At 49.6% G+C, this 21945-nt stretch overlaps 1 protein-coding gene across 1 annotated transcript; it reads left to right on the top strand.

Moving 5' to 3' along the window:
• The first annotated feature begins 685 nt into the window (after positions 1 to 685).
• On the top strand, positions 686 to 21865 carry VAT1 (vesicle amine transport 1). Its single transcript, XM_067541414.1, has 6 exons — positions 686 to 1293; positions 13771 to 13978; positions 14395 to 14565; positions 14647 to 14736; positions 15844 to 16085; positions 16924 to 21865. The coding sequence occupies exons 1-6, from the start codon at positions 691 to 693 to the stop codon at positions 17023 to 17025; spliced, it is 1416 nt and encodes a 471-aa protein (XP_067397515.1). The 5' UTR covers positions 686 to 690; the 3' UTR covers positions 17026 to 21865.
• Positions 21866 to 21945: the final 80 nt, after the last annotated feature.

Here is a 21945-nt window from a genome sequence, read left to right as displayed (position 1 = left end):
TGATACTTCTCTTTCTATTGATACTATTTGCCAAATTTCTGTATTCACAATAAACGTGGCTTGTTGCCTTATCCCCTGAAAAAGATCCTGTAATATTTGTTATTTGGGTAACACCAGCGGACACGGCCCAGAGGAAATCTGCCTGGATGCGTGCACAGACCGAAGAAAGGAAGCAGCCCCCACAGTCGCAGAGCACCCCGTCCCTGGTCTTGTAGATGGCCACTTTGGCCAGGGCTAGGAGGAGGTTGACGAGGAGGTCCAACGACTTTGTGGGGCCACGGACGGGGTGTGCGTATAAGAACAGGTGCGGGGAGAAGTGCTGGAGGAGCCGGAACAGCGGCTGCAGCCGGGCGCACTCCAGGTAGACGCGCGCCAGGGTCTCCCTCGTGCCGCAAAAGGGGCAGGTGTCGGGGCGAGGGGTGAACAGTGCCAGGTACACACCCGTGCTCACAGCTCCGTGACGGAGCCGCCAACTGAGGTCCCCGGTGGGCCGTGGGGTCAGGGTGGAGCAGAGACTGGCCCAGCCGGGGGCTGTTAGCCAGGGCTCGCTGTGCCCGAAGCTGGGATAGGGGAGGGGGCGGATCATTGACATCACTTCTTCTGCCATTCCCTCTGGGCCGCTGGCAGCGCCCCTGTCCCAGACAGGCCGGGCTAGGCGGACACGGGGCTGGCCCAGCTGGGCGAGCTCCTATGAGCCGCGGCTCCCCCCAGTCCCACCCACCGCTGCTCTACGTGCCACGCCGCGCGCCGCGCCGGGAGCTGCCGGCTCCTCTCCGCGCCCACCTCCGCGTTTTCCCTCCGTCCGGGCAGCCGCACCCCGGACTCCGGCTCCGGGTTTCTAGCAGCCCCGGCGCAGCCCAGCTGTTCGCAGCTGTCCGCCCGCTGCACCCCGGCCTCGGCCCGCCCGGCTCGGCTCGACCCGGCCCCCGCGCTCCCAGCCCCGCCATGTCCGGGGAAGAGGCCGCGGCGCCCCCGGCCCCCGCGGAGCAGCCACGCCCGCCCGCCCAGCAGCAGGAGCAGCATCAGGCGGCGGCCGCCGCGGAGCCGCAGCACCGGGCCCGGGTGCTGACGGGCTTCGGCGGCTACGAGAAGGTGAAGGTGCAGCTGCGGCGGGGCCCGCCCAGCCCGCGGCCCGGGGAGCTCGCCGTGCGGGTCCGCGCCTGCGGCCTCAACTTCGCCGACCTGCTGGCCCGGCAGGGGCTGTACGAGCGGCTGCCGCCGCCGCCCGTCTCCCCCGGCATGGAGTGCGCCGGCACCGTGCAGGCGCTGGGCGAGGGGGTCACCGGCCGCCAGGTGAGAGCGGGGGGCGAGCCCGGGAGCAGCGGGCGTGGGGAGGCGAGCCTGGGGCGTGGGGGGAGCGGGGGATGGGGGGAGGCGAGCCCGGGGCGTGGGGGGAGCGGGGGATGGGGGGAGGCGGGGCGTGGGGGGGAGCGGGGGATGGGGGGAGGCGAGCGTGGGGAGCGGGGGATGGGGGGAGGCGAGCCCGGGGCGTGGGGAGCAGGGGGATGTGGGGAGGCGAGGCGGGGGATGTGGGGAGGCGAGCCCCGGGGGCGGGGGGAGCGGGGGATGTGGGGGGGCGCACCCCGGGTGTGGGGAGCCCGGGGCGCGCGGCGGCGGAAAAGCGGGGGTCCCACTCTCCGGCCACCGCCCTGCGGCCCGGGAACAATGGGGGCTGCGGTGCGCATGCGGCCGGGGGGCTCGGGAGCGGCCGCCCCACCTCGCCCCGGCCCGCCCGTCCCGCCGGGCTCCTCCCGCAGCTGCGGCGAGGGGCGGCTCGTCTCCGGGCCGGCCGCGGGGAGGGAGCGGCCCTGTGGGGTGCGGGTCCCCCTGCGTTGGGGGGCAGCTGTCACCGCCCTTGTGGGGCGACGTCCCGCTGGCTGTGGGCTCGGTAGGGGAGTGTCGGGGGCACCCTCCGGTTGTGGCGTGTCCGAGGCTTCAGCCCCAGCCTGACAATCGCCCCCGTTTCTGCTGCCCTGAAGACAATGGAGGTGGCGGGGTGCAGGGGGCTCAGAAGTGGGTCCTCGGTTGTTTAATGTAAGGCAGGGATAACACAAGCACAGGCAGGTCCGTCACCTAGGAACGCTGCATCCTCCCGGATACTGCATGTCCCTGCCGCTGGTCAGCACAGCTGTCCCATGGCCCTAATGCCAATTCCCCTTAAGCCTCCAGCACAGTCTGCAATAGCTCTGTCCCAGGCTATGTGGTCACCGAGACTTGTCTGTGATTGCAGCCATATCTACTCCATGAACCCAGTCAAGAAATGTGCTTTTCATCCAGCAGAACTGGTTTCTGGTCTGTGCACAGCAGATAGTGGGAGGATAATCTTGAGAAGGGCAACAAAAATGACTAGGGGTATGGAACAGCTTCCATGTGAGAGAGATTAAAAAGACTGGGACTGTTCATTTTAGAGAGAGACAAAATCATGATTGGTGGGAGAAAGCGAATAAGGAAGTGTTATTTACCCCTTCACATAACACAAGAACCAGGAGTCACCTAATAAAATCAATAGGCAGCAGGTTTAAAACCTAAAGTATTTCTTCACACAACTCACCGTCAACCTGTGGAACTCATTGCCAAGAGATGCTGTGAAGGCCAAAAATATAACTGGGTAAAAAAAATTACATAAGTTAATGGAGGACTCGTTAGATCGTCAGAGAGACGTCCCCATGCCCTGGGTGTCCCTAAGCCTCTGTCTGCCAGAAGCTGGTACTGGACAGTCGGGGATGGATCACTTGTTAAATTGCCCTGGTTTGTTTACTGTCACTGGCCAATGTCAGAAGAGAGGATTTGGTCTGACCCAATATGACTATTCTTATGTTCTTCTGTATTACACTGTCCCTGTATTACTTTTCTCAGCAGGTGCTAGGCAAAGATACGATGTCTCTCTATTGTTGCTGTTGCAAAAATCAAAAAAATATTCCCAGTCAGCCTATATTACCTGTGGTGGATTGAATTTCTGTAACTGCTTCTCCACAAATATAAAGTGGATAGGCCCACTCAGGCTGGTGTGGTTCCCAGGAAGCTGGATTTAAATTAAACTGCTTTGAAGTCTCCTTTTGTAGAATTTGGTTTAGTGAATTACAATTTAAATGGCAAGGAATTTCAGTTTCATTAGGAGTTGTAAATCCATCATTTGGCCAATGTGCTGAGACATCACTATTTAGGGAGACAAAATTGTCTTCAAAATAAAAGCTTTATACTCTGAGTTGGGGGCTTCAATCAAGAGTGTATTTATGTGCTACTGCATGCAGCGTGTGTGCAGCAAAGGAAGTGTATGGAAATAAGCATATTAAGACATGAATCTTGGAGGCTAGTTTAACTGTCATTGTCTTTGTGGGCAGAGCTCACTGATGAATGTTACTTGAGAGCTCTCCAGTAGTAGAACAAAGGTTCTGTATTAATTAGCTTTTTCTAAATGTGTCATTCTCTTATGTAATGGTTGCATACTCCACTCACACTGTTGTGAGTCACTAGAAGTGGTTGGCTGCTTTGATGCTGTAATACTGTGCTAGGTGTGCTATGGTGGTGAGTTGCTCCGGTGGAGTTGTGAAACTGTCAGCTTAGGGCTGGCAGACCTGCTGGTTACAGATTGGTGTGTGTTTGTATTTTGACTGGGATTTTTTGTCTCGGCACTCCGTAGCTGCCGTGCGGTGCACCATCCTACAGTCAGGAGGAAGTATCTTTAATGAATGATGTTTCAGAACTGGATATGATGCAGGGAACAATATTTCTGCCTGTTTCTGATAATTATGAAATATACAGCTGTGCAGACTGACCATGCATTTAATATGACTTAATCCTGAGGGAAGGGGAAGAGCCTTGGCTTAGATGTCTGCACATTAGAATACTGGCAGCGATGATTTCCACCAGAAATCGTACTCTGCTTTTAAGTTACCTAAATGAGCATTTTTCTGGAAAAATGCAGTGTCTGGCAGGCTGTATCCTACAGATTCTTTCATCATTTCTGGGTCAGTTGACTACTGTTAGTCCTCTACTTGTCCATTTTGAGGAATTAATCTGCTACATTGTATTCCTTTCTCCCTGCCCTAATGAGTTTGCAATCTAGATAGACAAAAGTTGGGACTGTCTTACAGTGTTTGAACAGTCCTTAGCATGAAGGGCCCTGCTTTCTGGGGCATGAGAGCGCTACTGTAATAAAATAGCTTACTATTAATGTGTTAGATCTGCTCTAGAACAATATACAGCATATATTTCATTTCAAGATCAGTTTGGGTGTTTTTAAAACACTTCCACCCCTCACCAGAGAATAAGAAGTTTATTTAAGATTGATCACCGTCTGTTCTCATAGTTTCTCCCAAAGAATGGACATTCATCTGTCTGGCAAGTGAGTCCTGGGTGTGTTAAAAAAGTATTAGCCCGTAATTCTGGGAGTCTTGTCTCATTTGGACTAACCAGATAATGTTTCCAAGATAGACCTGAAATTCTCCATTGGTTATAGAACCGTATAATTAACTACATTCCTGTGGCTGATTCCCATCCAGAGGTGGTTATTATCCTCCTTGCTTTCTTCCTAGAATATTCTGCTGAATAGCCGCTAGTGTAGGACTGGTGAAACATGTTGCACGTACCCACTTGCTGATGGAAGGCTCTCAATAGAACAGGTTGCAGTAGCAGAATGCATTGCTTTGACATCAGCCGTTTGAGGAATAAGTAAAGTTTTTTAAAAAAAGTGTTCACATTTGGTAAGCTTGAGACATGCTATGTGACTGTTTGAAGAGGGTTTATTCTGCCTGTCCCGGAGAAAGGAAGGCAGGCACGGTGATCCCATAGAGAGCTGCAGGCAATGTGCTCAGGACCAGCTCTCAACGCCCTGTGTGTGCATGATGCATGAGGAAAATGCTTGTGCATGTTGTAAAGGGTTCACGCAAAAGCTGAAGGATGCAGAGCTTCAATAACACTTTTTTTCCGGACATGCCTGCCAAATAAATACAGGATTTCCTGCCAGCAAAGGAAGATTGTGTTTTCTTTTAGTGTGAAAGATGCCTGACTCAGGAGCAATGGATGCTTCAGGGATAAACAATTTCAGTGATACTCATTTTATATTGTCTCCAGAACCGCTTTCAGGCACCCACCAGTGTGTTGGGGGGAGACTATTTATTGGCAGTGAGAAATGTCTAGCTATAACTTAATTTAAAGAGAGAATCTTCTTGTGAGCCTGGCGAGTATGAGATCAGCTGAAGCCCTTTCTCTAAGGGCAACATGGCTGTTGGCCTGCATGGACGGGACATCACGTTAAAAAAATAACTCTGCACTGCCTGGTGCAACCCTGCTACCTAAAACAGGTTCCAAGATCTGAAATTCTTTAAGAGCTAGATGGGGGCAGTTTTGTAGGGCAGCCAGTCTTTGGGAGATGTGAGAGCAGATGGAAGTTTGTGGAGTTCGTGGTGTTTTTTATGAGGTTTTGCACAAGCAAAATTGCATGTTTATTGAAGTTTAGATCTAACCATCGTGATGCTCCCCTGCCATGCCCAGCAGCGTGAGCGCTGGTTTTGAACACAGTTAAAACATGATTTGTAACCAGATTCTGTGTGGAAGGAAATTTGCTGCAATCATTGTAAATGCTGTTTGCAGCCCTAGAGTGAACAAGGCCTCAAGGGCATGAACAAGTTAGCTGCTCTAGTATCTTGCTGAGGCTAACGCAGCATGGCTCTGGCGTTGCTCTCTAGATCACAGTTCTCTTGGGACGTTCCTAGGACTGAAAAGTCTCTTTGTTTGGTAGGTCATTGTACAGACTTGCCAAAGTTTTTCCCTTCACCTGTTATCATTAGGCTAACATAGTTATGACGTTTCAGACACTTCTCGGGAACACATTAGCAAAGTCTCTCAAAAGAACCTTGATTATTAAATATGATTCCCTGTTACTCACTCCCCTCCCCCCAACAACAGCACTTGGGCAAACTGAAATGCAAGTGCTAAACCCACACAGCTCTGAGCCTTTCCGCTGCCTTGGCTCTGCCTCTCAGCTGTCGAATGTGTGACTAGCTGGTTTTGCTGGCCCCTCTCCCAGCACACTAAGAACAGATGCTCCCTGCCAGGGGGCACGGGGGTGGTGGAAGCAGCTCACTGGAGAGGCTTTGGGTTTCGTGCATCTGGAAGCAAAACTAAATTTGAAAGATGAATAGATTTGTACCCACACTGGAACTATGAGTATGTCTACACAGCAATTAAACCCCTGTGGTTGGCCCATGTTAGTTGATGCTGTGAGGAGGGAGGGTTGCAGAGCTTGGCTCCAGGACATATACATTACCACGTGAGCTTGATTCAGCTGACACAGGCCAGCCACGGGTGTTTAATTGCAGTGTAGATATATCTTGTGTCAAACGTACACAGTCTGTTCTCATCTAACATGTGTTCTTAAAGTTACAAGGGAGGTCCAAAGTGGGTGAGAGAACATCTTTTATTGGACCAACTTCTGTTGGTGAGAGACGAGCTTTTGAGCTACACAGAGGTCCAGTAAGTTGTGCAAGAGATGAGGACTGCATTGTGCTCTGTAGCTGGTGACTGGGATACTTCCTGAATACAGAGCAAAGTGAAATCTGAGTGCTGAGTGTCTCCTTAGGTGTCTGGCAAGACAGACTGAAGCTCTTAGCTTGTCCTGTGCACTTGGATTTACTGGTGGCACCTTAGTGCAATTGCTGCATGCTTTGAGGACATGCTCCATCTAGTTTCCATGCGGATACCTCTAAGCCATCTTTCATAAACGTCAGATTCTTGTAGCGGCTAGAAATGCATGTAGTTTGTGGAGACTTAGTTGGTTCATGCAGTGGTTGGTTATTCCAAGTGTTGTTATTGCATGCTGCCCCACCTCTTCCCAGTGCCAGTCAGAGAGCTGAGCTGGTTCTCTTGGTATCCCTTAGCCCCTCCTTTGTGGTGGTGAGTTCACCTGCAGCCACGTTGCTTTCTGCTCTGACTCCCTCTGGATGTGCAGTGTTAGGCTATTTAACAAACTGTCCTGGAAACTGCTCTTATGTTGAAACACTTCTTAAATGTTATCTGAGATTTCTTTTGAGAGCAGAAGCTTAAAGCAAAGGTCCGTACTGTGCAAGGAAATCTCTACGAGGCAGCCTTCCCTGCTGGTGTCCTAGTTTAGAGTCTTTGATGAAACTCTTTCCAAAAAGAGGAGAAATATGCGAAAGTTGCATTGGTTACTTGTCAACTGACTCGTATAACAAACATCACATGCCTCTATTTAATCCAGAGTTCAGACTGGTTCAGTTACTTCCCCAAAATCCTTCTCCAGAAAGCATCTGGGGCATCAAGAATCTAAACCTGCTCACCACATCCGTTGTGAAAATATAAAACTTCAGGGGGGAAACGCAAGTGCTTTCCTGCTCTCGTCTTCCCTGGACGGACGCTCCTAGAGTATCCCTCCTCTGGGGCTCAGCTGGGGACAGCCCTGGTTCAGGATGGCTTTTGTGTTCTGGTGATTGGATCTCCCCATTCCCAAAAGGAATTTTAATTTTTTCACAGCTAGAGCTGCTGCTTAGCTATTCGTATTGGCTCCATAATGAACATCCGGAGGTTCTAAGTCTTTGCCAGGTAACCCTGACACCACGTTCGCTTTCTGCACCGTGGGAGCGGCTCTCTAGTCGAAAGGCGGCACCAGGCGTGACTGTGTCTGGACCCCCTGAACCGTCCCTTAGCCATTCAGATTGAACAGCGACACAAACGGAGCACGAAGCAGGTGACTGTGGCAACCTGGAGCCGGAGACCCTGCTCCTGCTGTGGTGCCTGTCCACCCACCCAGGGCCTAATGCGAGCTCCTATAGACGGGCCATGTTCTGCTGTGCGTGAGGTGGGGGCAGCTGTACTACAAGGCTCAGCCATGGGCCAGGCCCCCACACAAGCTGGATTGCCCCCAGCAACACCCCCTAAAGGAGGGACCTGCTGTCCTCACCCTCACGCTCCTGCAGGGGATTGCAGAGTAGGACAGCCCAAGGAATAGGACAGCCCTTTGGCTTCATGGCAAACACAAAAGGCTTTTTCTGAGCATCTGAACTGTCCCTGGAGGTAGCAGCTATGAGGGGTGAGGATGGGGCAGGTGGATGTCATTGCTTGGGGGGAGGAGAGAACATAGGGCTGGCAGTTACACATTCATCAGGGTGGATCTAACACTATCAGGGAGCTGGGGAGGGGAAAAGGGAGATGGATGGGGCAAGACTGGGTTAGAGGGGGGGAAGGGATTTGATAGTTGAAGGTCACTACCTGAAAGGGAGTTCTCGGGGGGATGGAGCTGGGCTGTTCTCAGTGGTGGCAGGTGACAGAACAAGGAGCAATGGTCTCAAGTTACAGTGGGGGAGGTCTAGGTTGAATATTAGGAAAAACTTTTTCCCTAGGAGGATGGTGAAGCACTGGAATGGGTTACCTAGGGAGGTGGTGGAATCTCCATCCTTAGAGGTTTTAAGGCCCAGCTTGACAACGCCCTGGCTGGGAGATTTAGTTGGAGTTGGTGCTGCTTTGAGGACTAGATACCTCCTGAGGTCTCTTCCAACCCTTCTATTCTATCATTCTATGACTGTGCTGGACCGAACAGCTCCTTAAAGTTGGGCATGCTGGACCGAAGACACATCTCGTCAACCCAATGCAATCTTCTGCCTAGGAGTCTCTGTCCACACACAGACACATTCAGCCATGTACGTAAGCCCGGCCACACTGGGTCAGACCAATGGTCCATCTAGCCCAGTGTCCTGTCTGCTGACAGTGGCCAGAGCCAGATGCTTCAAAGGGAACAGAAATGGGTAATTATCAATTATCCGTCCCCTCGTCATCCAGTCATGGCATCGGGCAGTCAGAAGCTAGGGACACCCGGAGCGTGGGGTTGAACCCCTGACCATCTTGTATCAGCCATTGATGGGTCTCTCCTCTGTGAACGTCTCTTTCTGTTGTGAACCCAGTTATACTTTTGGCCTTCACAACATCTGCTCCTGACAAGAAGTTCCACAGGTGACTGTGTGTTGTGTAAAGAGGTGCTTCCTCTCGTTTGTTTTAAACCAGTGTCTATGCATTTCATTGACTGACCCCTCGTTCTTCTGCCATGTAAAGGGGTAAATAGCACCTGTCTAGTCACTTCCTCCACACCAGTCATGGTTTTATTGACCTCTAGCGTATCCCCCTTAGTCGTCTCTTTTCCAAAATGAACAGTGCCAGTCTTTTTAATCTCTCCTTATATGGAAGCTGTTCCATCCCCCTCATCATTTTTGTTGCCTTTCTCTGTATCTTTTTCATTTTAATATGTCATCTTCTTTGAGACGGGCACCCAGAACTCCATGCAGTATTCAAGGCGTGGGCACACCAAGGATTTATATAGTGACATTATGATATTTACTATCTTATTATCCATCCCTTTCCTAATGGCTCCTTGTGACGCTGGGTGGAATGACCATTTATAGTTACTGATACCAATATTAACAGAATTTCAATAACTGTCATATAGGCTACGCCATGCGAGGTGTCGAAGGAAAAGTCACAATTTGCGTAGAGTGATACGCATGTTCATATATATGTATCCGCTTTGTATTCGGAGTTTTAAATATGTACAGCATGTTTGTATTTCAAATTTGTGCTGTGACACCCTGGGTGACACCCCTAGACAGGATGGCAGCAGCTCTAAACCTGCTTGAAGATGGCCCATCGAGGGCACTCAACGTACAATGAATTCAGTGGAAGAACCCAGGGGCTGCACCTTATGAGTCATCAGGACATGTAAGAACATGCTTATGGACAGGTGACACTGAGGCTTTTCCATGCCATCTCCTGTGGCTGTGTTTGGGACAAAGGAAGCATAAGCCTCATGGCAGAAACTATAAAATGCAGCTTCACCATCTCCATCTTGTCTTCATTCCTGCTTCCTACCTACCTCTGGATCAACTACTCTACACTGAAGCTGTGAAACAAAGGACTGAGACCCATCCAGACACTGGATGTACACCAGAGGGACTGTACAAGCCTGCAAACTCCACAATTCTGCTGAGAATCCGACACATACAAATAACTTCGAAGTCCATATGTATCTGATTGCTTTGACCATTTAACATCTCTCATCTTGTTTGTTTCTTTCCTTTTATAATAAACCTTTAGTTGTAGTTACTAAAGGATTGGCTGGCAGCACGGTGTTTTGGATAAGATTCAAACCAATATTGATCTGGTAATAAGGCTGACCCTTTGGGGATCAGGAGAACATTTTATACAGTGAGCAGAGTTTTAAATAAGTCCTCACTTTATTGGCCTAGTTGCTAAATGGGAGCCAGAGACTGAAATGCAGTAAAGGGGGCTGTGGATTACCTTTTTGAGGTTTCTTGATAACCAGTGTGGGGAATCAGGAGCACTGTTTGTAACTGATTGGGGAATCTTATCTAACTTTAGTGTTAGCCACCTGTTTTGGGAGAATCTGCTCTCCTTTTGCAGCCTGCCCTGAACTTGGCATTTTCAGATGGACTACCCTAGGTACAGATGGGTCACATTGGCGTAGTCATAGCAGGAGCCACAGAACCAGATCATTTGGGTTTTGGATCAGAACCCCAGGCTATTCCAAATTTAAAATTTGATACTGAGAGTGTTCATGATTAAAGATCATCACGATGAGTGATCCACCAGACTTCACCCCCACATCAAAGTATTAAAAGAACAGCAGAAACTGTCTCATCCTGGAAGTCCGGTTCTGCTCACCAGCAAAGACAGGGAGAGGGACTGGCCCGTTTATAACAATTTTGGTATGTTTAATGATGATGTGGTAACTATGTTTAGCCAGGGTGATGTCATATTCCCCGTCCCAGATAGAGTATGGTGTAAATCTTCTGTTGCCTGTAATCAACAGAGAAATTTGTGAAGGGGTGGGGTGCATGACTCTAAGCAGTTGTCTGTGTTTAGCCAGTTACCCTGTGACAAGGAGGAGAGTGTGTCTAGCCTTGAGATTGTGGAAAACAGCAGCTTGTCTGTTCAGAAAAGCAGTTTATCTGCTGCGGGAGAAACGGTCTCCAGTTGTTTGTCTGTTGAGAGTGGCACTTTGCCTGTTAAGGAAGCCATTCCACTCTCCAAGTGCCTGTTTGTCTATTCAGAAAAGCAGTTTATCTGCTGCCGGAGAGTTTGTCTCCAATCTTCTGTCTGTGGAGCAGACAGAATGTGCCTCTCGCTTGTGCTGATTGAGGAAGTGTCAGTTGTCTCAGAGTCGGTTCTGGACTTAACTGAAACCCAGACAGAGTCTGTTGTGGCTCAAGAGAGTTTCTTTACAGCAGCCCCTTGCTGAAAAGGGTAAGAACAAAATTTCTGTGGAAAACGAGTTGTTGTCTAAAAATGCTCCTGAAGGAATAAAACCTCCTGGTAACTAAACTTGTGCAAGCAACTGGCTGTGGCTGAAGGGTGTGAAAGTGAATTGATCGAGTTAGCTCAGGATGAATCACAGGCTGTAGCAAGCCAAGATTTATGTGTTGAGAGATTTATAGTTTTTAACTTCCAAAGTCTTTCAGATATGTACGGATATTCTGATGTTGCTTTAAAAAGATCCAGTGTGGATGCCTTAAAGGAGGTTTCATATGGAATAAAAATTATTAGGGAGTTTGGACAGCCCTATAACCAAGTGGATGTGCTTGGCCAGTATATTGGAGAAACAATGTTGCTGGAACATGAATTTCTCCATGCTGATTCTTTAAGTGAACAGTCTGTGTCTTGGGTTCAGAGGGAAAACGGGTAGCTGAATCTACAAAACAGAACAGCTGTGCAGTTGATCTCTTGGGAATACAGGGGGTGGCAGATAATCTCTCACCCCTAGACACTTTTTGGAATATGTCTCCTTGTCTCTTAGTGGACTCGGATACATCTGAAGCAGAGATTGGTAGTGAAAGGACATCAGAACCCTGTTTGAGATATTAGTGAAAATGGTTGATATCTCTTAAGAGAAAGTCCAGCCTTGAAATTGCTAAAGGTTGATAATCTGGGAACTAGTAAACAAGCTAGTGTGTGTGGTGGTGATATTTAGTTGACTGATTGGGGGTGGGGGTAGGGGGCAATGTTTGACCAGAGCTGTTAGCAAAGGAGACATACCTAGGCAGCCAATGGATTCTGTTACACCAGAGAACCCAGATTTCAAACCTCCAGGGAACAAAAAAAAAAAAAAAAAAAAAAAAAAAGGGGGGGAGAAACATAATCCTGTAAATTAAGAGCCCCAGGATCTGTACTGGGACCAGGACTGTTCAAATGATATTCATAAACGATCTGGAAAAAGGGGTAAACAGTGAGGTGGCAAAATTTGCAGATGATACAAAACTACTCAAGATAGTTAAGACCAAAGCAGACTGTGAAGTGTTACAAAGGGATCTCACCAAGCTGAGTGACTAGGCAACAAAATGGCAGATGAAATTCAATGTTGCAAAATAATGCACATTGGAAAACATAATACCAGCTGTACATATAAAATGATAGGGTCTAAATTAGCTTTTGCCACTTAAGAAAGATCTTGGAGTCACATTGGCTAGTTCTCTGAAAACATCCACTCAATGACAGGAGTGTGACCCCATCTGTGCCTTTCACTTAAGAACATCAGAACGGCCGTACTGTTCAGACCAATGGTCCATCTAGCTCAGTATCCTGTCTTCCGACAGTGGCCGGGGCCAGGAGCTTCAGAGGGAATGAATGGAATGGGTAATCATCAAGTGATCCATCCCGTCATCTATTCCCAGCCTCTGGCAAACAGCCATCCATGCCTATCCTGGCTAATAGCCATTAAAGGACCTATCCTCCAGAAACATACCTAGTTTGTTTGAACTCTGTTACTGTCTTGGCCTTCACAACATCTTCTGGCAAGGAGTTCCACAGGTTGGCTGTGCATTGTGTGAAGAAATACTTCCTTTTGTTCATTTTAAACCTGCTGCATATTCATTTCATTTGGTGACCCTCAGTTTTTGTGTTATGAAGAGTAAATAACACTCCCTAATTTACTTTCTCCACACCAGTCATGATTTTATAGACCTCTATCATGCCCCTTAATTGTCTCTTTTCCAAGCTGAAAAGTCCCAGTCTTACTGATCTCTCCTCATGTGGAAGTGTTTCCATACCCCTTTTCTGTATCATTTCCAATTCTAATATATATACTGTGTGGGAATCTCTCATATCCTCTGCAGTGAAGACCAATGCAAAGAATTCATTTAGCTTCTCCACAACAGCTTTGTCTTTCTTGCGTACTCCTTTAGCATCTCGATCATCCACTGGCCCCACTGATGTACTTAACAAAAATTTGCTGTTAGTTTTGAGTCTTTTGCTAGTTGCTCTTCAAATTCTTTGTTGGCCTGCCTAATGGGAAAGGGTTTAGTGCATTCACGTTGACGCTGCAGTGCCTGCAGAAGTTAGAACTGCCAGGTCTACATAAACCAGCGCAAGGATCTCTGCAAAAGTTGTAAAACCCGAGTGGAATTTACAGCTGTCTGCAGAAAAATGCATGGTATATTTTAAACCACGTTGGCGGGCTCTTCCACACAGTGCCTGTATCCATCTCCCCATGGAAGACTTAGGTGACGACAAACAGCTGTTGATTCTGTGGAAGAGGAGCTGAGTCACAGCGTTCCCAGCCAGAGACCCAGGAGCCGTCCAGGCACTGGGGAGCTGCACCTTGTGTTCTGTAAATAAACTTGTGCTTAGTGCTGTGGGCAAACACGTTGAAGTAATTGCAGAGGGGGTGCAGAGGATGCTGTGCGTGACCTTCCTGCCAACCAGGGGCATGCCAAAGTTTACCCTCCCACTCCATTATCTCTCTGGCTTTAGGTTGGTGATAAGGTGATGGTGCTGGCCAGGTCAGGTCTCTGGCAGGAAATAGTGACTGTCCCAGCCAATCAGACTTACCTGATGCCTGATGGAATGAGCTTCGAGGAAGCGGCCGGCTTTCTGATCAATTACATCACTGCGTACATGATCCTCTTTGACTTCGGGAACCTCAGGCCCAACCAGAGTGTCCTCATCCACATGGCTGCAGGTAAAGGGTGGCAAACTTGATGTGACGGCCTAGACAGATCCGTTACACAGATGCTGGGTTGGCAAAATATCCACTGTGCTCTTCGTGGATCCCTTCAACACCCCTTGCTGTTCAGTGCCACACAGCGAATTCAGACGGGTCCGACTGTAGTAAAGCCCTGAGCATGGTAGTAAGGGGCAGAGCCCATGGCTGCATTAGTTAGCCTGAGACCATCTAACTCCCTTTGGCTTAAAGCATGGGTTCTTCTGAACCACAGAGAAGTCTTCCACTCCGAGACCGAGCCATGCTTGCTCTGATGGCATGGAGCCAGGCAGGCTGTGGAGGGGGAATCAGTACAAATGGGGGCTGGTTTGTCTCCTCTGTCCCAGGCACTCTCCTGCTGGCTCCTCTAATGGCCCTGTTGCCTTCTGTTTCAGGGGGGGTGGGAACTGCCGCCATCCAACTCTGCAAGACGGTGGAGAACGTCACCATCTTTGGCACAGCCTCTGCCTCCAAGCACGACGCGCTCAGGGAAAGCGGAGTCACTCACCCAATTGACTACAGGACAGTGGATTACGTGGAGGAAGTCCGGAAGATCTCCCCCAAAGGTAACCCAGTGAGCGTGGTGGGAGGCTGGGCCGGGATGGGACTGCATGGGAACGGGAGAAAACGCCTCTTTCTCTCTCCAGGTGTCGATGTTGTCTTGGACCCGCTGGGTGGATCGGATACGTCCAAAGGATTTAACCTCCTGAAGCCAATGGGCAAACTCGTCACCTATGGTGAGTCTGAGTGAATGTGCATCTGCTGAACAGCTGATCTCAACAGGCCAGACTCCCTGGGGGTGGGGGTGGCTCTGCATGGGGGCACTCGGACTGGTCTGTTCTCCCCAGCGAGGTCCTGAGCTGAGAGCAGCCCCAGTTGCTGGTTACCACATTAGCCTAGTGCCGGCTCTGCCTGGAGCGTCACACACCTCACAAAGCCGGATTCCTGGGGGGGGCGTTGATTCACTCGTGTCTCAGCCCTAGCTTCCTGTCCTCTCTCCCTGCCAGAGAGATGCTGGTTCGCTCTGCTCCATGCGCTGCCCTCTCCCCTGCGAAGAGAATTGCCCCTCAGTGTGAACACACACATGCAGGGTGAGGTGGAGTCTGTCCCTCGCACACAGGGTCAGTTGCAGCAAGTTAGCGTTGTTCAGGCTGACTCCATGCATAGCACTAACAGAAGCTCACTTTTCTTCTAAGGGGTGTGTGGGTGCTGAGGTTTGAAGCTACAAAATACTTCTCTCTCCATTCCCCTGCAGGGAAACACTGCGATTCTGTCCCCACAGACAAAGCCCTCACACAGCCCCTGCTGGGATATGCAGGAATCTTACACTGATGTGCATTCCTTCCCCTGGCGTTGACCTCCTGACTCGATGGACTCTGTCATTTTTTGGCAGGATTAACCATTCCAGTGGGTCAGACTCAGAAACCTTCGCTTGGGCTTCATTCAGCCAACACGGCCGGCTGCATTTTAACATGGGCGGTACTTTCCCATGCACCGGTCTGACTGGCTTGGCACTTCGGTCCAGCTGTATTAATTTGCTGCTTCTCCTAAGATGATAAACTCAGCTTTTGAATGCTTTCCGGTGCAAAGCTGACTGGGGGCAAACTCCAGCAGTGACCCTGCAGGTGTAATGGCCAAAATGGTCTCATTCTGTCACTGAAAGTCTATTTGCTCTGCCTTTCTTTGGGAGATCCTGGCCTTATCTGCTCCTTACAGCCATCTTCTGTCTCATCCTGAGGGAGCTGGTGTAGTAAGAACTCCGTGCTGTGTTAGACGGGGGCTCTTCACCAGACAGTAGCGTTTTGTGAGCTCTGAGTATGACTGTGGGCTTGACTTCCTCCTAGGGGTGGCAAACCTGCTCACCGGGCAGAAGAAGAACCTGATGGCCATGGCTAAAACGTGGTGGAACCAGTTCAGCATCAACGCTCTGCAGCTCCTGCACCTCAACAAGGCCGTGGCTGGCTACCACCTGGGTTACATGGATGAAGAGTTTGAGCTCATTGGTGGTGTTGTAGCCAAGCTGGTTGGCCTGTACAGCCAGGGCAAAATCAAACCCAAAATAGACTCCGTGTGGCCCTTTGAGCAGGTGAGTCCGAGTCGCGGGGCAGGCTGTCAGGCTGTGAGGAGGAGAGCGCTGCAGGGTGAGCTGCTGCTCCCATCCGTAGCTAGATTCTGCCGAGTTCTGTGTCCTGGTCTCTGGGGTTTGGGGTTGGTTTTGTTTTGCAGTTGAGGCCCAGCCGAGATGGGCCACGTTGTGCCCCGTGCTGGGCTGTACATACTGAGCCAGTCCTGGAGCCATAGCACTGCTATGCCAAACAATGGGTGGGAGAAGGAAATATTATTTCCATTTCACGAACCAGGAACTCGTCCAGAGAGATGAAGTGTCTGGCCCAGGTCACACTGGGAGCGTCAAAGCTGGGACCCAGATTTCCTGTGTCCCAGTTCAGTCTCCTAACCCAAGACCATCACTCATTGCCGGGACTTGTGACAGCTAAATGCTTTTCTCCCTTCCTGACACGAGTGTGTCTCCCGGGAGCTGCTTTGGCAGCATGGCCAGGAAGCCCCAGCGGTGCCAGTGTAACCCTCCTCCCCGCTCGACGTTCAGTGGGAAGTCCTGGCGTGCATTGCTCCGTGCCAGTGTGCTCTGGGCACGCTCACCCCATATGGCACAGCTGCCCGGGATTCTCAATTGTACGGTACGTGTGGTGCACAGACATCGCTGACGCATGGTTCCGCTGTCGATGAAAACGTTACTGTGCGGACACCTCTCTGCCTGGCTCGCTGTAAGCCTGGGTCAGGTGTTCAGGAAATGGTTACAAACCTGCGCCTCTGCTAGGGAATGAAGGGCAAGGCTGGCATGTTTCCTCCCGACGGGTGCAGCAAGACAGGTGGATCTCTTCTCATGTGATTTCTTTCTTTTCTAGGTGGCAGATGCCATGAGGCAGATGCAAGAGAAGAAGAACGTTGGGAAAGTCATCCTAGTTCCTGAGCTGCCGAAGGAAGAACCCCAAAAAGAGGAGAACTAAAGCAAGGAACCTGTCTGCAGGTTGTGAAGTTGTGGTTTAACACCTAACCCTTTTGAGACCTGGGAATGGACGGGTCAGTCACTGCCAGTTTCACCATTAAGGGAATGAAACACTTTTCAAGCCAGTTCTAGGAGTGAGAACCTTGGCTTCTGAATCATATGCACCGGCCATAATCAGCCTCTCCCCAGGTGTGAGTGTGTAACATTAAACACGATGCCTCCAACCCCAGCTCTCTGTTGAATGCCTGCTTCCCTCACCTGCATTTGGCAGCAGTCTCTTTCCTTTCCCAAATTCCAAACCACGTTATTTTTCTCTGGTAACACCTCTCTGGCCTCCAAGCTGTCAGTGACTAATGACTGCGTAGTGTGTCGCTGCAAAGTGTAAACGCAAATTGTTATAGCAACCATTGACTGTCTCCATAGAAACTGAGCCCTTGTTGCATCTTAGATGCACATTCAACAGACGAATGAGCCAAACCATAGATGCTTGTCAATGAAATTGCTATTGGAAAATAACATCAGACCTTGCATTAGTCTAGCACTGGTGATTTCTTTGCCATTATGCTGCTGTCACGACCCTCCCTTCGTCCTCCCCTGCTTCTCCTCACCCTCAGGCAGAGGGCTTTAATGCCAATCAGCTGGCAAAAGGCCAGTTTGTTTTCTAAAAGCCCAGTTTAGTCTCTGAGATTCTAGCCACGCTGTAGCTTTTTGATTTGCTGTTCCTTCTCTGTGCAAGCTGCATGTAACCTGAGGAGAAGCTAGGCTGGTGCCATATGAATACTAATGAGAAATATCCATTAAACAATTTGATCTTGTCCATTTTCTGATCCCAAAGAGTTGGGGAAGGTCTAAACCAGTTCTGTGGCAAAGTCCGGCTTTGGAGACCAAAAGGACTCAGCTGTGTCTCAGAAATGACTGACCATTTATGTTGGCTCTGTGTGCTTTATTAATGTTGGGCTCTGAATTGATGTCTGCAGGCTAAACTTCCCCCTCGTGTTTGTTACCAAGGGCTGCAGTGTGTAAATGTGTGTGTGCAAGACTGGGACAAAACAAGCCTCATGCTCAGCATTTGCTTCTGCTGTCGTGTGTGCTGCGTGCTAGGAAGGAGACACTGCAGCTGTAGAAGTGAGCAGGCCCAGCAGAAACCAGGCCAGTAATTCCCAGCAGGTCCAGCAAAGTCAGGGCTGGCTCTTTCCTTAGCATCCCTCCCCGAAGAGCCGGTGGGGCCTTTTGAATGTTACGCGATGTAGAAATCAACTTCTCGGCTCAGATCTGTCAGACTTGTTGGCTTGAGGCTCTCACCTGGTTAAATTCTAGCTTTTGTTCTGCATTTTCCACTCTGGTTTTAATTGGCTTTTCAGATTTTCCATTACTCCCAGTCCCAGTGTCTGTCCATGTGGATAGATAGTGCCAAAGTGGGGCCTGCAGCTTGTCTGCTCGTATCATGAAGTGCCAGTATTTTCAGGATATTTCCTAGTACAGCTGAGATGCTGGGAAGTGACCAGGGTGCTCCTCTTCCCAGGAAGAAAACTGGGATTCCCCCATCCCAGGCATGCAGTAAACCTCAGTGTTGTTGGGAACCTGAAGGGTTCAGTCAGTGAGCATTTAACAAAAGCTTGTCCTTGTCTAATGTTCTGACCGGCACTGCGCGTTCTCACGCACCTTCGTCACTGCTGCATGTCCAAGACTCGGTGCTTGTGGTGCTATTTGCACTTGCTTTAGGAGTCCAGGTTTTGTCTTATTGGGTCGAGGATGGTGCAGTAGTTCAGGCCTTGCTTGTGTTTTGGATCTGGCAACTGAAGAGACCAATCCCCCACCCCACCACTGCAAGAGGATTCTTTGAAAAGTGGCATAGCAGAAGCAAAACGCTGCTCTTATTTATGAGCAAAAATGGATCTCCTGGGCTGTGAACGTGTCCCTCTCCCGATTAAAGAAAAATCTGGTCCAACCTCAGCACGAGGATTTTATCGTGCAAGTCAGAGGGAAGGTGGCTTCCTTTATTAGCTGCACCTACCCCAGGAGGCATCAGTGGTGCTTTGCTAAGGCTTTGTCTACACTAGCAACTTATGTCGGTGTAACTACATCGCTCAGCAATGCAGTTATACTGACCAAAATCCCGGTGTAGACAGCGCTATGTCTAGGGGAGGGTTCTCGCATCGGCACAGCTACGCCTCTCAGGGGTGGAGTACATACGCCGATGGGAGAGGCTTTCCTGTTGGCATAGGTAGCTTCTTCACTGCAGTGGTGCAACGGTTTGATCTCCTAAGTGCAGCCTGTGTTTCAGAGCTTTGAGTCAGTGCCTCGCTCTGTTCTCCTGTAGGGCTGCATTAGGCCTGGAATCCAGAGGATTCACTTCAAGTATGAAATGGTGCCCTCTGTTTAGGACTTCAGAAAGGGAACCGTGTTTGGGTTGGGGCCCTCTTCTGTCTTCATTCCTTCCATTCATGACGTTTGTGTTGACACCACAGATGTGATGCAGCGGAACTCACAAGCACAACATTTTTCTAACCTTTTCTAAATACAAACTCTCTTCGCTGTGTTTTCCTTTCTCAGAACTGCTCCTACCCAGTTCGTTTGGTTATCCTTGCCGTTGTTTTAATGCTGTTTTACTGCGCCTTTGTAAAACCAGTTCAGCCGCTTGTTGTAAAATGAAAAGCCCGAGATCTGCTCCTGTGCAAATCTTGGCTTCCCTGTGAGAGAGAAGTCTGTCCACACTGCACTGCAAAATGTCAGGTTCTCTAGGTTCTTTGAAAGGGGCAAAACTGTCTCTACTCCGACAGCTGAGAGCACCTGGTGCCTTACTCCGGATGGCCTTATGCTGGGCCCCATGGAAAGGCTTTTGTAATCTAGTCCCACTTGCGATACAGCGTGAAGGAGGCAAATGGGAATATCTTGCATCTTCCTGTAGGACAACTCTAACGTATGCTGCATTGCAATACACCACAGAAACCACTATCTCCGTGCCTTTTCTAGACCACTTGTAAGGACTAGCAAGTCACTGAAGCCTTTGCCATACTGGCCTATTAAAACACTGCCAAAAATCTATTGTGCTGCATAGTAGATCTGTCTTGATACACAAGCGACGTAGCCCTACTCTGCCCTCTGAGCCGATACGCTCCTTGCATGTCTCTTCTACGGACTTGCCATGCTGATCTCGGGGAGCTGGCACTCCTGGGGTCTGTTTGGCAGATCCTCACCCATGTGGCCAAGGCTGATGTCAGCCTCCCTGTTTATGTCAGTGCAGCAGATCTCTAGGGCTTGTCCCTCCTGCAATCCTTTGCTGGCAGTGGACTCTCGCGCGGCTGAGGACACTGAGGGTGTTTGTCAGCATTGCGCAGACTCTCTGAATTTCTTTTCTTTTCTTTTCTCTTTTTTTTTTTGTGAAGTGTAGCTGCTAGAGAATTTTCTACCTATAAACTTCCAAAGCCCTTTTCTCAGTCTGACGTCAGCGTCCTTCTGAACAGTCAAGGTATTTGGTGATAGAGATTAGCCCTGGCTGCCTGCACTGCTGTAGCTACAATGTTTTCTACAGAAGATTAAGGGTAACCTTGCGCTTTACTGCCTCACTGGCTCTAGATTTTTATAGTAGCTTTTACTTACCCTGGCATTTTATGGGCTAGCAAAGTATTAAAGCTACGGATAGTCAGTCAGTCTTAACACAACTTTGTTAACAGTGTCTCAGACAACGTGTTAAACAGCAGGTTGTGCTAGCAAGGACCAAAGCGTGATGCCATTCCACTCCGGAAGATGTCTGATTAGAAGAAAGAGTGCTTAACAGTTTAGGGCACAACTTATCTCATCTAGGGAACAAAGAGGAAACGTGGCACTCATCATTATGTATCGCTCCAGAAGTTCTAACGTGCAGTTTAACGTTAATTTTGCTAAATGATCGTTTCGACTCAATTCTTGCTATGGGAGCCAGATGGCTGCAGGGCAGAAGTTTGAGCAGTGATGCTATGAGCACTCATGAAAAGCTTGCATGTTCCCTGCACTCTCCCCTGCTGCCGGTTGCAGTGTATTCTGCCTTTGGTGTGTACAGGTAGACTGTGAAATCCATGGTAACTGGCGAAGTGTGACCGGCTGTATCTGTAACCAAAACTTGCAGGCCAGGAAGATGGCCTTAAACACAACTTTACTTACTTTGCCATCACCAGGCAGCTTTAAAAATAAAAAGCTTGTTTAGTTTAATAAGAAATGTAAAGTTACAAATGTTTCTTGCAGCTGGGGGAGGGGAGGAGAGCTCCTCAACTTGCACAGACAGACGTAAGCCCTATTGAAATCAGTAGCAACACTAGGACAGACAATATGTGAGATATGGAGGAAGGTCCTACAGACACTAGGGAAAGGAGTTTAGCTGCATGTTTAGTTACAAACCGGCTGTGTGAAGTAGCGTTGAGTGACCAGTGGTGGGCGAAAAGTGTTCTGGGCATCAGACTTTAACCAATGCAGGAATCTGACCCAGCTCCAGCTGCTGTCAGAGACGCAGAACCACTAGTGTTGCCAAATGAAGTCTTTGATGCCCAAAGCACCGGTGATGGCAAAGGGTGACTGGCATGTAGTGTATGAGCACGGTGTGAGAATGTGTTACTCATTGAGCCGCTTACGACACACGGCGTTGTCTGTACCGTCCCCCTGATTCGCAGCGATGTGACAGGAGTGGCTGTTGTCCTCCAGCTCGGCGTTTTAAAACCAGTCCTATTCCGCTTTGTGCGTGTAACCAAGCTGAACCGAAAGCGATTGTGCCAATGCTGTTTATACGACTACAACGTGTAATGCTCTTCTGCCTAACGTTACCATATGCCTTATGTGTTTCAAATGTTAATTAAAAGCATAACAAAACCTCCGCTGGCATGGTGCTTTCCTTGGTGACACAGTTGGGGTTAAGGGGGGGGTCTCTCTGGCATAATGGATTTGTCCATGG

Source organism: Emydura macquarii, unplaced genomic scaffold, assembly GCF_026122565.2.
Source record: "Emydura macquarii macquarii isolate MOO-44397 ecotype Brisbane River unplaced genomic scaffold, CSIRO-AGI_Emac_v2 contig_629, whole genome shotgun sequence".
Taxonomy (NCBI): domain Eukaryota; kingdom Metazoa; phylum Chordata; order Testudines; family Chelidae; genus Emydura; species Emydura macquarii.
The sequence above is the reverse complement of the archived record's forward strand: the minus strand, read 5'-3'. Positions and strand labels throughout refer to the sequence as shown.

Bases quoted from the DNA above. Each gene is read 5' to 3' on its own strand.
- VAT1 (XM_067541414.1), top strand. From the start codon at position 691: ATGAGCCGCGGCTCCCCCCAGTCCCACCCACCGCTGCTCTACGTGCCA. The intron at 14,566-14,646 runs GTAACCCAGTGA...TTCTCTCTCCAG, and splicing joins CCGGAAGATCTCCCCCAAAG to GTGTCGATGTTGTCTTGGAC. The intron at 14,737-15,843 runs GTGAGTCTGAGT...ACTTCCTCCTAG, and splicing joins GGGCAAACTCGTCACCTATG to GGGTGGCAAACCTGCTCACC.